Source organism: Saccopteryx leptura, chromosome 4 (genome assembly GCF_036850995.1).
Source record: "Saccopteryx leptura isolate mSacLep1 chromosome 4, mSacLep1_pri_phased_curated, whole genome shotgun sequence".
Classification (NCBI taxonomy): domain Eukaryota; kingdom Metazoa; phylum Chordata; class Mammalia; order Chiroptera; family Emballonuridae; genus Saccopteryx; species Saccopteryx leptura.
The window spans coordinates 7,225,345-7,241,694 of record NC_089506.1 but is presented as its reverse complement, the minus strand read 5'-3'; the positions used below and the strand labels follow the sequence as shown (position 1 = coordinate 7,241,694).

General features: G+C 41.8%; 1 protein-coding gene across 2 annotated transcripts in view; it reads left to right on the top strand.

The window, feature by feature from the left end:
* VEGFC (vascular endothelial growth factor C) overlaps window positions 1-15,052 on the top strand; it is a 101,202-nt gene extending 86,150 nt beyond the window's left edge. For both annotated transcript variants that reach the window (XM_066383519.1, XM_066383520.1), the window contains exons 5-7: window positions 11,616-11,722; window positions 12,051-12,384; window positions 14,543-15,052. In XM_066383519.1, the coding sequence (XP_066239616.1) occupies window positions 11,616-11,722; window positions 12,051-12,384; window positions 14,543-14,657 (556 nt within the window). In that variant the 3' untranslated portion in view covers window positions 14,658-15,052. The remainder of the gene's footprint in view (window positions 1-11,615; window positions 11,723-12,050; window positions 12,385-14,542) is intronic.
* The last annotated feature ends 1,298 nt before the right edge of the window (window positions 15,053-16,350 follow it).

Genomic DNA, 16,350 nt, shown 5'->3' with positions numbered 1-16,350 from the left:
ACAAACTCAAGCACCCAGGACCAAGCATACGCCATACCCACAAGGCAGCCCCCTCTGACTCTCTGACTGTGAGGTCCAGCTCTTGGCCAAGAGCAAGTCCTCCGATCACAGCCATCTGTTCACTATAATTTTATAGCCCTTATTTTGCAAACACCTTGGATACTTTTCAATGCCCATGCCGCTCGTGTAGTAGCCAATAAAACCCAACAGAAATGAAGCACTATGGAATAGATCTTGTTAGGTTTTGGAATGCAAAAATAAAAAAAAAAAAAAAAAAACATTGTAAGTTCTAAGATTTCTCCTCCCCAACACCCAGTTTTAACTCCCTTACATTATGAACGTATGTATACCTGTACGTTATGGTCATCTACCTTAATACAGGTGAGGAACTCACATACTTTCTTCTACTCTGTTTCTCTTTTTTTTCCAGAGTAGCATTAAGATATATTATTTTTTTTTCTTTTTTATTGAAAGGATTATCTTTTTTTTTTTATTCCTTTTTAAAATGTTGGTTTCAACCTATTGTGAATTGTGAACCAAAATCGCCCATAATGATAATGCAGATGTGGCAAAAAAAAAACAGCAGTGTTATAAAGTCATTGCTTTTGTTAAGAGTCCAGAGCAGGGGTCCCCAAACTTTTCACACAGGGGGCCAGTTCACTGTCCCTCAGACTGTTGGAGGGCCGCCACATACAGTGCTCCTCTCACTGACCACCGATGAAAGAGGTGCCCCTTCTGGAAGTGCAGTGGGGGCCGGATAAATGGCCTCGGGGGGCCGCATGCGGCCTGTGGGCCACAGTTTGGGGACACCTGGTCCAGAGGAACAGCCACCACAAGGACTGACATTAAAAAGACTGACAAGTCCAAGTGTTGGCGAGGATGTGGGTGCACCTGGCACACTGAGACGTCACAATGGGTAGTGTAGAATGGTGCCAGCGCTTACCAAAAACATCGTGGCAGAGGCTTCTGAACTTAAATACACACTTACAATGAAACGCTTGGGTATTTACCCAAGGGAAACAAAACATATCTCCACACGCTAACATGTACGCAAATATTAATGGTCTAGGCTTACCTAGCCATTAACTAGAAACAACACAAATGTCCATCAGAGGTGAATGGCTAAACAAATTGTAGTCTATTCGTACAGTGGGAAATCACTAAACAGTATATCAGTGTCTGCTGATACACATATCGATCTGATTGGTCTCAAAAACATTAAAGCGAGTAAAGAAGCTAAACGAAAAAGAACACAGACTACAGGCATTCAATTTATCTGAAACCCTAGAAAAGTCAAATATAATCTAGATTGAGAGAAAGTGGTTCAGTCGTTGCCTGGAGATTGGGGAGGGGGGTGCGAGGAGGGGAAGGGACAGAGGAACCTTTGGGGGGGGGTGGCTGTGGTTTCTGTATCGATCGTGGTGACGGTCACATGTGTGTATAAACTTGTAAAGAGACAGTGAATTTAAATCAGGAATATTTTATTGTTTGCACATTATTCCTCAATAAAATTTGTTTTTGAAAAGCCAAGAGAAAAATACCACTTTTATTAACTATGACTTTGACATTAGTTTAAGCTTAGAACGGTAGATCCTTTAAAATCTCTGGTGGGGTGACACTTGCAGTCAAGTCTTTAGGGTCGGGGTTCCTTACAGGGGCTCCCCAGCACTATGGAAGTGGCACTGAGGTTTTATCCGGAGGCAGCGAGCCTCCCGTCCGGTCCAGCCCCTGGCCCTCACCCCCTCCAGCAGGAGAAAGGCCAAGCCAAATGCATGGCAACATTTCCACGTTACTATGAAGTTCAACATCTAGCAGACCATTCGTTCTGTGGGATGTGTGACAAGCACAATTCAGAAACTCAAAGAATCCCTCGTCAAAGGAGTCATGCAATAATTGTTGAGTCTCTAAAATGGACAAAAAAAAAAAAAAAAAAAAAGATGTTTCTAGGTGGAGGAGAGAGACAAAGGTGAGCTCAGCCGCCTCTGGCCTCAGAGCACTTGGGGTCAGTGAGGGGCGACAGCAGGTGACAGTTATAGCCTCACTGTTTTATTTTACGAAGGGTCCCTGTGCACTGGGCTTCTGCCAACACACTCTCCTGCTGAGACGAGACTCACCAGGCGGCTGCACTGATGACCCACGTCACAGGACACAGGGTGGAAGAGTGGACACGCTGTTTAATCCACTGCTGTAGAACAGCATGGTGCAGTCACAATGACAGTGGTAACGCCTACCTCAGAGGGGTGTGCGTGTTCATAACTGGCCATCCGGGCAGACGCCATGGCCGCCTGGCACACAGGGAGCCTCCAGCAATGCGGGCTGCTAGTTTACTAACACTTTACAATAAGAAAACTGAGACTTTTTCTCATTTAAAAATAGAAATGTTAATTAGCATGTCCAAAGCTGGAGAAAAAAAACCGCTGGGAAAAGATAAACATTCAAGTCTTTCTTTCTGTGAAACCCATGTTTTTGCCCAGTGTCATAGAGCATTTCTAGTCTGTACAAAAACACTTGCACGTCTCAGAATCAGCAGCACCCAGGCAGATCCTGAATTCTAGACATGGGCGTGATGACCTCCGGCAGAAGAGCTGAGCTATCAGGGTTCACATCAGTGTTCTCTTATTTCCTCTCATGTGGGGGGAGCCATTTGCAATTTAAGAAGAGATGTCCTTAGATTTTTCTACTTGGTTAAAGTGGGGTCTCTTCATTCATGAGACATTTATGTTGAGTCTTCTGGGTGCGTAACACTACTAAGAAATGGGGGATATTTTTTAAAGCAGATAATATAATTCTTCAACTAAAGCCACTCATATACCAGAGTTGCTCTCATATAATACTGTGCTCTGTTTCATTCAGTCATTCAACAAACAGTTTCCAGGTGCCTGCTAGGTAGTATTACCGTGCGAGGCTGTAGAGATGGAAAGAGAGGGGGGATAGCTACTCAGGAAGAAGTCCCGTGAGGGAATGTGACATGTGACTCAGGACTGGAGTCAGAGTGCAGAGGGCAGACGCCGATTGCCTGAGCAGGGCAGTGGGGGTGGGGTGGCAGGGAGGGAGCCACAGGGGCCCGAGAGGTGCTGGGATTGCACGCCCGGGCCAACGTGGGCTTTTTCTTAGGGTTTTCCAGGAACCACTAGAAGATTCATGGAGGGGAGTGATGTTTATGTTTTATGCTATAGAAAGGACAGCCTGGTGGTGATGGAGTAGGTGGGTTAGAGGAGCAAGCAGGAGGTGAGACAGTCAGAGAGGAAGCTTCTGGAATAATCCAGCAGAAATAATAAGGTGGGGGCTGAGGCAGTGGAGATGGATGGGGAGGGAGGAAGTGAAAAGACATCGGGAACAGAACACATGAGACTTGGAAACTCCGAGTGTGGGGTAACAGAGAGACAAGGTGCATGGGTGATACCACCAAAGACAGGAAGAGGGGGTGAAAAGAATGTAGTTTCTACATGTGTAGTCTGAGTATTTGTGATGTCAGTAAGAAATCAGAGGGACCGGTCAGCAGGCAGGTGGGGGTGCATCTGGCACAACTGGGAGCGAGGGGCACGGCTCACTCCATAGCGACCAGCGTGTCATCGGGAGCAACGGGGGAAAGAGAGAAACCCGAGCAAAGGATGTGGAGGAAAGGGGCAGAGAAGAGGAACCCCGGGGTCAGGGCAGGGGAGCGTCAGCATTTAGCAAACTGTTAGAGAAACAATCGTCTGTGCAGGAGGCTGAGAAAGAGCAGTTAGGAAAACCAGGGAGAACCCGGAGAGAACGGGATCACAACCTTCAAAAGATATGACAGAAGCCAACAAGAGTTCAAGGGAAGAGGAAGTGGTGAGGTGACCAGCTCTGAGGAAATGCTCAGGAATGACAAGGACTGGCCCGGTAGCTGAAGGACAGAAGGGAGAACACTGTTCTGTATTAGTAATCTATCGTGCGCCCAGTGTGTGTGTGTGTGGGGGGGGGGGGTGTTTGAGAAAGGAGAGAGAGAGAGAGAGAGAGATGCACAGATGCATCGAGAAACTGAGTCATAGGGCTAAGTAACCTTCCCCAGCATCACACAACTAAAACAGTAGCGATTCAGAGATTCAGACTGAAGCTGGAGTCAGCTCATTCCCTCGGGGCTCCTGTCATTACTGCATTTTTCACTTACTTAAAATCTCAAAATGCAAACATATATTTAAAGGACACCAAAAAACTAAAATGACTTATCCCCCCACCCCAATTCAAAATTTAACAACTTCCTTTCAGATTGACTTAAGATACAACCCAGTGACTCAGATCACCACTCTCTGTCCGCCACCCCTCGAGACAATCACTGCTGAAACTATTATCTTCACTCATGCTTTCCTATTTTTATGGCGTATGGATGTAGTAACCTTGCCACAACAGACCATATGACACAGCTTTGAGCGTTTAACATTTTCTTATGTTAAAATGGAGTCATTACCTTTTTTTCTGTCAACAATATGTTTTATAGGCTTAATCATGCTGATGTCTGTAGGCCAGGTTTGTTCATTAAGTAGCTGTGGAGTATCCCATTGTGTAAATAAATAAATAGAATATTGATGCTTATTTTGTGACAACATATACTATCGGGAAGGCCATCTACTATATATTAGGAAGAAAGTAAAATCAAAGGCAAGAGATGTCAGGTTTGATGGTCAAGTGCCTTGAAGTTCATTTTACCCAGTGGTGAGTTTATTGGTTAGTCAATTGGTAACATTTCAAAATGTGTCCTAGAAGAATGAGCACATTCTGGGGACAGTGAATAGACCAGAATAATTTAATCGGGCTGCAAGCTGTGAGAGCAATAGATTAAATTAAAGAGGCAAGGTCGAGGCTGAGCTCCTGGAGCTTAGAGCACCCACCAGCCTTCTCTGCAGAGGACGTGGGGCCACAGAGGGAGTTTGGGGTAGAGGAGTAACATCACCATATTCAGCATGGCCAAGGTCTCTTGATTTCTCTTAATGAATAATAAGCATGGCCAAGGTCTCTTGATCTCTCTTAATGAATAATAAAAGTAGGATATGTATAATTTTAACCTGATAAAGAGGCTATGTTGAGGAAAGAGTTATGTTGTGAGAAAGAGAAAAAGAAAGGGTGAAAAAAGATTTAAAACTGGATAAAACTAGCCTTGAGATAATATGTGTTTTTATTTACTTACTGTTTTTTATTTCTTTTACTAAAAGGTTAACATTATTTACTAAGATACTAAATAAAAATATTGGCTTCTAAGAAGTTTCAGCTATTAGGGTTTACTAAGGAAAATTTTGTTCTTGTGAGAACTCATCTCTTTTCCCAGAAACAGTGGGTTTATAGCCCGGCAACCTTTGACTCAAGACTTGTGCTCTATAACGGTCTTCAGTCTGAATGCTTAAAGGATGGAACATCCAGGAGGCGTTTCTTTGTTGTTGTTATTGTTCCCATTTTTTTTACTCTCTAATTTTTAATTTTAAGATTATATCCAATGTATGCTTTATCAGAAATATATACATAATATCAAAATAAATTTAATAAACTATGTCAAAATAGAACTACAGGGATAATATATCTGCCAATTAAATGGAGACACAGTCTTCCGCCAGTTGATCAGAAACGACTTTTTCCCTCAGTATTTTAAAACTTACATCTGGATTCTGTCCTGGAAATATACTCTTTGCACGTTGAAAACCTTTATGCTCCTATGCAATTATTTTTGAAATCTTTATTCATATGTCTATTCATTCTCTTTTTTTCTTTTTTCTTTTGCAAAGCCCTAAAAGTAAGCCAGCTAGGCTATATAGGGTGCCTGCCTTTGGCCTGTGTGGTTCATGCCTTGTAAAAGGTAGTAAGTTTCCTTGTGGCTTGCTGATGGACAGGTAGAAGTCACAGCAGAGTGTGTGTGCCTGAGAGGACTCTGTCCGCACATTCTCTGCACTGAGATTGTGTCTTGTAAGGTTACCCCAAAATAGGAACTATTAGATCAGAAATTCTGCGAAGTTTAATGTCAAGTTCAACCAAAACATATCGATTTTTATTTTTAATATATATTCATATATAGATCAGATCTACCAGTCATTTTGTAAAAATTCTTAACGAATGTCTTGACAGTTTTAGTTTAACAGAAAAACAGCAGAAAGTACAGAGTTCCCACGTACCCCCTGGTGGCCCTAGTCTAACATCTTACATTAGGGTGGTACGTTTGTTACAATGGAAGAACCAGTATTGACTCATTACTAATGAATATTTTTAGTTTACATTAGGATCTTTTTATTGTACATTTCATTGACTTTGACAAATGTATAACACAATGAACTGTTACAGCCTGACCAGATGGTGGCGCAGCGGATAGAGCATCGGACTGGGTCTCAGAGGACCCAGCTTTGAAACCCCAAGGTCGCCGGTTGAGCACGGGATTGTAGACATGACCCCATAGTTGCTGGCTTGTGCCCAAAGGTCGCTGGCTTAAAGCCCAAGATCGCTGGCTTGAGCAAGGGGTCACTTGCTCTGCTATAACCCTCAGGCCAAGGCACATATGAGAAAGCAATCAATGAACAATTAAGGTGCTGCAACTTGTAATTGATGCTTCTCATCTCTCTCCCTTTCTGTCTGTCCCTATCTGTCCCTCTCTCTGTTTCTATCTCTGTCATAAAAAAAAAGAAACAAACAAACAAACAAAAAAAAAAACAACTGTACTGTTCCAGTGTCGTACAGGGTAATTCATGGTCCCTACCTCCCATTTCCCGAACCCCACCAACCAACCGGGCCTTGTGGGGTCAGATTATTTTCTGCCATTGTCTCGTATTTTTGTTTCTGTTTTCCTCTTACTGGAGTGTGGCTATGACAAGATAATGAGACCAGGAGCTATTGTTAAAGGACCTTGTACTGAAGTCTGGATTACTTACCTTTAATCGATTCTCTGTTCTAATCCTGTTAGCTTGAAAAAAATACAGAAATAGAAACTGACAAGCTGATAAATATAGTCACTGCTAAATACCCCTCTTTTCAACTTCCCACACTTTCTCAGCCTTGTATATGCAAGCAGGCATATTCACAATAAGTAACTATAAAAATGGACAACAGAGACTTCTAGTCTACCTACTCTGCGGCTGCGCTCATCCTGGGGCATCCCACTCAGAAACACGCGGTCCTGGACCCAGCTGGCCGATTGGTGACCAAACACATGGCTCCAGGCTTTAGAGCCCCATCTCAGATGCAGCTGAGCTTCTGTATACAGCAAAGTGATGCTTTAAAACAATCACGGATATTCGCGCAAAAAGTGAAAGATTCGATTTAGAAGCCCACTTTTCTTATTAATGAAACTATTGTATTAGCCTTTAAATGAGTAAGTCTGGAAAATTGTTTAAACCATGGAATTTGTATCGGTGCTAATTTTCCTATCCCAACCCCATATCTAACCCCAGCTCATCTACTGTTTCTACCCTCAGAAGACTCATGGAATGTAAACAAACAGTAACATAAATAGACAGCACAAATTAATGTAACATCAATAGAAATTAATATAAGAGAAGACAAATGTATTCATTTAATTTAGATAGATCTCTGTTAAATATGTTTCTTTTATTGTAGATACTTTATATAGAACCTTAAAATGAATATAATTCTGGCTTTTATGTATGGTAACAAAATGTTACTTAGTAACAGTGGATATAAAAACCACTTTTACTTAGTCACTTTTCATTCCATGTGAACCACTCTTGCAAAAATGTAAGCAAATCAACACCTGTATGACTAGTCAAGCGTCTTCAAGGGCCATACATGATGAACTCAATATGAACACAATTCAAAAACTTTTGGAATCACACTGTTGAAACATTTTTCCTAGGGCTCAGTGGCTCCAATAATGAGAGAATATAATTGCTCTTCCTGCTGTTATTGTGACAGCAATCTTGAGCAAAAAGGGTCTGCACTGATATTCTATTATAATTACAGGATTGAGTAATGCTAATCGGAGGGGCTCCGATGACATCAACCATTGGCACTTAGGAACTCAGGATTCTATTTTTATCAAAAAATTATTGAAGTGGTCAGAGCTCCCTCATTTGCTTTCATAATAGAATACAGAGCATCTTGCTGGATGCCCCATTGAAGGCTAGGCAGACTCTGTGAGACGTGTAGAGAGTTTGCAGTACATGCCTTCAAACAAATGATTCTGGATCCTGTTCCACATTTGACAAGACTTAGAGTTGGGCAGCTATTCGAGGAACTAAACCATGGACCATATGTGCTACATGGTCAGTGGAATTTTCATCTGTTCGGTTGTTTAGAAGATACCTTATTAGAAGAGCTGCCTGCCAATGAGAGTGATTGATGAATAACACAGTTCATCTCCCAAGAATGAATTTGATTTTTTAAAAAGTCATTGAGTGCTACAAGTTGAATTTGCATTCAATTAATGTTAACATTCATTTGGAATGACCTGTAAGATATTTAGTAAAGTAGATCAACAATAATTTATTATAAATCAAGATGCAGTTAACTTTTTTTTTTAATTAGAAATACATAACAAAGATTATCGTTCTTGGGGGGAAAAAAGATAACATTTTAGCTCAGTTCTTACTAATGCCAAACATAAGGTAGTAGTATGTCTTTGTTCCTTAAATATGTATTTTGGGACTCAGGGAATTTCCAAGCATATAACTACTACAGTACAAAGAGGCGCAGAAGATAGAAGAGTCAAGAAATTAGTATTCACAAAAAGCCCACTAAAGTGTTCAAAGTACAAGAGATAGTAATCAATACTCAACATGTACAATTTATTCTAATGGAGCATATTTGGTGCATATTAGTTTTTTTAAATTTCAAAGAGGAAGCAAATGGCAAGATAAGATTGATTTTTATTATTAAATCCATTGTTCTCTAGCAAATACGTGTATCCTTAACATTTTTGTCCTCTGATTTTAAGTGGGAAAAAACAGTAACTATCAAACCAGCAAGTGAAGTTTGGAAATAATTAAATGATTCTTAGGAAAGCATCTTCATCCTTCGTACAAACAATAAGCAAGATTGTAGTTCTGTTGTGAGTTTATGTATGGGAAGGGGAAGTAGGAAAGTCAACTTATTCATATTCTCAACTTACATCAACTTTACCGGTAATTGGACAAGCTGCTTTGCAGATAAAATGTGTCTTTGAGTCAATGTTTTATAAATGCACTATACAAAATAACTAATTTGTAAACATTTATAATATGTTTACACATTAATATTTATAACTTGAATTTTCAATAAGATTCAAAGGCTTTGGAGATTAAGATAAGTGGGATATTATTGTGCTAAATCTTCTATCCACTATGAAAACACTTTTTCCATTCTAAAATGACATAGTTTGAAAATTATGTCTCCCAATTTTTCACATGAGAAGCTTTAAATACTAAGAACTTGCTACTCACTTTACAGCAGGGGACTTCACTAGGCAATTATGAAAATGTATTTCATCCCAATATATGTTTCTTTAATTAAATGATATATAGCAGGATTTCACATTTCAACTCTGAAATATGTGTTAACATTGATAACTAATAGTTCCTTGTTTTGAGCAGCTTCTGAAGTCATGTTTTTCTAGAAATTTAAGTGTTAAGAATATTAGAAATTAAAATGCTTAGTTTACTTTGAGTGAACTATGATTAGCAATGTAAAATTTAATTGAGCACAGGGTTTGAGATATAACATAATTGAATGCTATTCTGAAGTTATATTATTTTATTCAACATGAAGGTGCAAAAACTAAAGAGTTAGTCTATACAGATTATATAGAATTTTCAATTCTATAAAACTAGGTAATATAACCAGATTGTATGAACTCACCACTCAATTCTATAAAACTAGATACCTTCCTTCCAGAAATATATTCCTACAGTTATCTCTACATTTGTTTCTACATACAGTCCATACTTTCGAATTGATATTTTTGAAGCAGTTGAAATATTATTAGAGAGAAAGACTATATTTTTTCCTGACTACACACTGAGAAAGCATTTTGCTTTCATACCGACTTGGGCTGAACAGTTGGGGGTACGTTTGAAACTGAAGCACAATCAAGCCATGGCTGCAGGAAGGGAAGAGAAAGAGAGAAAGAAGGTGGGGGAGAGTGTCACCTCTCCTCTGTGCCCTGACGAGGAATCAAACTGGAACTTCCACATACCGGGCCAATGCTCTATCTACCACTCAGCCAACTGGCCAGGGACATTTGCCATTCTTTTACATTTAGAAAACGCATTTTCCAACTCGTATAATTGATTTTGTGATCCATTGCAGGGTTATAACTAACAGCTAGGAAAGCATTAGCTTAGGTAATGACAAAATCAATCAGATACTGACAGCATGAAAGACAGCTCTCTACCTGAGCACCGCAGTGTTGAGTCAACATGGGAGAGTGTTACTCACGTCATCGTCAACACTGTGGCAGCACAACCACAGTCTATTTATTTGCATTTATTGAAGACTGGTAAGAGTTTTATTCAGCCAGAATTAATCCCGTTGCTGTTCTATCAGTAAACATAACTTTCTTACCTCATAGAGGAGTACTGAAGTTTTAGATAAGGAGTTTACAAAGCAATGATATTGTTTGGGGAAATCTTTAAATACTAAGTTTCATGTGGATTGATACAGGTTTGTGATTAGCCAAGAAAATAATGACAGAAATATGCAATGAATAAGACGCCTGTTCTTGGGACTACCTAAAATGATTATGAAGGTGTATTGTTTTCTAGGAAATATTGAAAAATCAACATTTAGGATAGCATATGACATGATATCGTCTGTGTAACAGAATGAGATAAAATATATACATATACATACATACATTCTTTTATTTGCAAAAAGAAACACTAAAACCACAAATCCAAAGCTAAGAAAAAGAAGTGCAAGCTATTAAATTTTTACTAAAACAAATAAGGGAAATGCAGGGAAAGGAGGGAGGGAGGGAGGAAGGAAGGTAGGTGAGAAGGAGGGAAGCAGAGAAGGAGGGAAGGGCTAGAACAGTAAAAACCATGGTCTTTGGTATTTTTCTGGTAGAGTGGAGGGTAGGAATTTTGTATGAATGGATCCTTGACAGTTATTGGCATCTGTGTTTCATAAGAAAAGTGAGTAAGGATACATGTATAAGAATGCTTCCTTCAGAAGTAACTTCAATAGCTAGCAAGAGGAGACTGGCAATACAGATAATAATATAGTCATTTGATGGACTGCTGTGCAGCCACTCCAAATAATGGAGCAGAAATTGATGAGATGACACAGAACAATGTACATGACGTATCATTTAGTGGAAAATGAAATTTCAAAGCAAAAGGCTTTATCTCATGTTTGCACAAACTAGAACACTGTGATTATACACATCAACACATTTGCCTTAAAACGGTCGATTCTGGAGAATTTATAAGAGCATATCACTAATAGCAGTCCCCTCTGGGATTAGAATTTAATAGTAACAGCACGTCTGTGGTGGGAGGTAGTTTGGGCGGGAACTTGCGCATTTCATTTTGTATATTCTTACGTCATTTAAGAGCACCATTTTTGTTTTTTTGTTTTTTTTTACAAGGATGTATTGATGTTGTGATACACAGGTAAGAAAAGAGATGATCCCTTCCGCGTGCCAGTTATACTAATGCTTCGCCCGTTTGTGTCTCTCCAAGGTGCCACGCTGACAACAAGACTTGCCCCACAAATTACACGTGGAATCACCGCATCTGCCGGTGCCTCGCTCAGCAGGACTTAATTTTTGCCTCTAATGCTGAAGACGGTAAGCAGAATGATGTTTTTTTAAAAAAAAAAAACTAAACTAAATGCCAAGGGCCTCTATTGTGATGAACAAACATGTGAATATTAGAATCACATGCCCAATATTCAGATCATCAGACAGTAATTAAGTCACCCCACAATTGGGCTTTTTTTTTTTGCCTCATACGGGTAGTATATTGAACTCCTTTGTAAAAGAACATGTGTGTGTGTGCGTGTTGCCCTGTAATGAGAATCGCAAAAAGGAAGATGCTTTTCGGGGCCTGTAATGGCGTCCCAGCCCCCGGCCCCGGGCACGGTACAGTAACCATGTCCCGCTTCTGCTCGTGTAGACGCGGCGGATGGCTTCTATGACGTCTGCGGTCCCCACAAGGAACTGGACGAGGAGACCTGTCAGTGTGTCTGCAGAGGAGGGCTCCGGCCGTCCAGCTGCGGCCCCCACAGGGAACTGGACAGAGACTCGTGCCAGTGTGTCTGTAAGAACAGACCTTTCCCCAGCGCCTGTGGGCCCCACAGAGAATTTGACGGGAACACGTGCCAGTGCGTGTGCAGAAGGAGCTGCCCCAGGAGCCTGCCCCTCAACCCTGCGAAGTGCACCTGTGAATGTACAGAAAGCTCACAGAAATGCTTCTTAAAAGGAAAGAAATTTCACCATCAAACATGCAGGTAAGGAAGTCTCAGAAACCGTATTTATGTCTCTTCCTGGACAGTGTATTCTGAAATAAAAGCTATTTTCTCAACCAAAAAAACAAAAAAAACAAAAATCCAAAACAAACAAAATACCCCAAAATGCAGCTGCTTTGTTCTTAGCATGAAACCAATAAGTTCTGGGAGATGGATTCTAATAGTTTTTTGACCAGTGCCGAACTTTCATGAGTCTGTGTTTGCTCCCGAAAGGCAAGAATGGGACTTAGGACCCCAAGCCAGTTCCGAGCTCAGATACACTCTGAGTCCTTGTCCCAGAGGCGAATGCAGTGGCTCTCAACACGAGTTAGAGGACAGAGGCATAGGACAGTCACCGGGGAGCATTTTGAAAATGCGGCCAGGCAGCACAGTGCACGGTGTCCCCAGCAAGGTGACGGTTCCATCAGGTGGGAGTCAGGACAAGTGTTCTAAGTGCAGAAACGTTTGCACAATGTTTAGGAAGGATAAGCCAGCGCTCCTTGCTCTAGAGGTGTGTCTTCTAGACATAAAAACATCTCAGCGAAGCACTTCATGGAATTAGAGAAATACATCAATATGCTGTCAAGGGTTGTGCTCCCTTATTCAGCCAAGGAAAAAAAACGAGGCTGTTGAACTCAAACCCTTTCTATGTGAGTGCGAACGTCTCCCTCTGTGCCCTGAGAATAACCATTAATATTTTTCTCCAGAACTTTTATACTAACTTAGTAGAAAAGATTTCTATCATTGTATTTCTCCTACTACTATACAGTGTTTCAGAAATGTTTTCTGTTTACTGAAACTGTCCCTATATTCATTTCTCTAAGTGTATAATTCCAGGTTTCATGTGTACATTAAAGCAAAACATAATAATTTATAAGTTGAAAATATTTATACTCATTTTCTCTTAATATTTATTCCAAAAGTGCCGTGGGCAGAATATATAGTCTTTGGTCCGCAGCCTCAATTAGCAATTTTCATGGCTCAATGAGAACTGTATCTTTTTAATTAAGGAGTAACAGTGGTCTTACAATAGTGCATTTGTATTTAGAAATTTAAAAAATAGGACTTGTAACTAGATGTGTTTTCTAAAGCACACGAAATGAAATGATAAAATCGCATTCGTAGTTCTTCTGTAGTGCACTTAAAATCTCCCTGTCAGGTCACAGGCATGTGTTTTTCCCTGCACACCCCTCCCCATCCTCACATGTGAAGCAACCTGTTAGGTCACAGGCGTTTTTCCCTGCACACCCATTCCCATCCCCACATGTGAAGCAACCTGTTAGGTCACAGGCATGCAGTTTTTCCCTGCACACCCATTCCCATCCCCACATGTGAAGCAACCTGTCAGGTCACAGGCGTGCGGTTTTTCCCTGCACACCCATTCCCATCCCCACATGTGAAGCAACCTGTCAGGTCACAGGCGGTTTTCCCTGCACACCCATTCCCGTCCCCACATGTGAAGCAACCTGTCAGGTCACAGGCATTTTCCCTGCACACCCATTCCCGTCCCCACGTGTGAAGCAACCTACACTAAAAAAAAAAAAAAAAAAGAAAGAAAGAATAAAAGAAAATCCTCTTCCAAGGCAGCCCCCATTCATCAGAGCAGCAGGGCTTTGGACCCATTGGTTGCTTGATCGTTTATTTTTTCACCACTACTAGACACTGGAAGTCTGAGGGAGGAGGAGAGGGCCCCTCCCTATGCAGGTGGAGCCCAGAAGACAGGGGAGTGAAGGTGGGGTCGCCCCTGAGACCCACAGGAATGACTGCGTTCCTTGCGAGTCTCGGACTTGAGTGTATTCGGCCACGTTTGTGCGGTCACACTCAGTGAGCAGACCTTAAATAGTCGTTTCCAGCATTCCCGTGTCATCTGTGAAGCAGAGGACACTTCCAAAGCCCGGATGCTGACAACATCTCATTCTCCCGTTTGTTACACCAGCGACCGAGGCACTCGGGGGTCGTTTTCCACTCCTCTTAAACCTTGTGACGGTGCACACAAACCTGAACAATTTAGAAACCTATAGACCTAAGAACAGTTTCATGACAACACGAGTAACTCGGTTCTCGTTGAAAGCTTAGAACAACACAAAAATGTGTTTGTAGCCTAATGCATTCCTCGCCTTGGTCTTGAACAAAAGTGTATCTCTTTTTTTCTCCCCTCTAGTTGTTACAGACGGCCGTGTACAAATCGACCGAAACACTGTGACCACGGACTGGCATTTAGTGAAGAGGTGTGTCGCTGTGTCCCTTCGTACTGGAAAAGGCCACACATGAACTGAGACGGGACTGTTCTCCAGTTCGTCACGTTTCTGCCGTAGTAGACCGCGCGCTGTCCCTTTAGAACTGTCTGTGGACAGAGAGACCTTTGTGGGACCGTGGTCACCCAGACAAAAACCGGTGTTTCCTGAGCCACAGGGCTCACGTCACAGAAACGGGCTCGCGCTCGTCTGCCAACGACCTCTTGTAAAGAAAGACTGATTTCCTGCCAGGGACCAAACCAGCCGAGGTTTTTCTGTTGTGATTTAAAAAAGAAAGAAAAAAAAATAATGACTATATAATTTATTTCCACTAAATATATTGTTCCCGCATTCATTCTTATAGCAATAACAATTCTTGGTAAAGCTCACTGTGATCAATATTTTTATATCATGCAAAATATGTTTAAAATAAAATGAGAATCGTATTATGCGCGGCTCGGTTCAGACTCTCACCAGCTCAGACTGTCAGCACGATGGGGTCCCGGGGACCTTCCTCTCCTCTCCCTTCCTTCCCTTTCTCTAACCAGATGTCAGACTGCGATGACTGGGAAAATGCCTGGACCTGGAAAAGAGAGTCTCACAGGGGTAACAGAGGCTATTGCATTTCATTTAAATTAATACAATATATCTAATGGTGATAAACATTTTAGCACAGGATACTTTTAAAACGATCATGAAATCACCCAGTATAGATAGAGCATATCATCTCATAAGACCGGTTGTGCAGCCCGTCCTGTGACTGAGCTATTCCGTGCACTGGGAGCAGTGACGATGAACTGGGTACAATACCCCTCAGGATCTGGCCAATCATGTTTAGATTTGATACATTTTTAAATACATTAATTTTTTTTTTTTTTTTAGTTAGTCTAGGGGAGAAAAAAATTCTGTGTCAAAACAGCCCTTAAAGTCATATAAGGAATATGAGCATCTGACACAACAACCGTTCTAAGTTATCAGCAGAAAACTAATCCAAACTAGGTGTTGACAAGGAGTTTCTCAGAAGATATGGGTAAGCCAAAAAAAATCACTAAGACAAATATTAAAACATGAAGCAAGCCAGAAAAAGAAAAAAAAAAAAGGCATTTAATCTGTCCCTGCAGATGTAATCATTTTGGTCCAAAGCAAAAGTAACACGGACAAAGACGAAACATTGGCAGACACTTGGAGACAGTGTTACGGGGAGCGTCAGCATCTCACCTAGTTCTGTGGTAATAATCAAGATTTCGTGCAGTTACAAAGATGGACTGGAAATAAAGCTAAACAATTATGCAGAATATTAGCAAGAGCGATTCAGCAGAGAGCTAAAGTACCATGGACCCAGCTAAAGGACCCAGGGAGAGGCCCATGACCTCTCCACGAGCCTGCAGGTTCCGACCCAGAGGGTCTGCGGGCAGAGAGGAGGCATCGCCGGGAGCTGGCAGCACCAGGGGCTAGCGTGGGGCCCTGGAAAGCCGGCAGCACCAGGGGCTAGCGTGGGGCCCTGGAAAGCTGCAGCACCAGGGGCTAGCGTGGGGCCCTGGAAAGCCGGCAGCACCAGGGGCTAGCGTGGGGCAGCACCAGGGGCTAGCGTGGGGCCCTGGAAAGCCGGCAGCACCAGGGGCTAGCGCGGGGCCCTGGAAAGCTGTAGCACCAGGGGCTAGCGTGGGGCTAGCGGGGGCCCCTGGAAAGCTGTAGCACCAGGGGCTAGCGTGGGGCTAGCGGGGGCCCCTGGAAA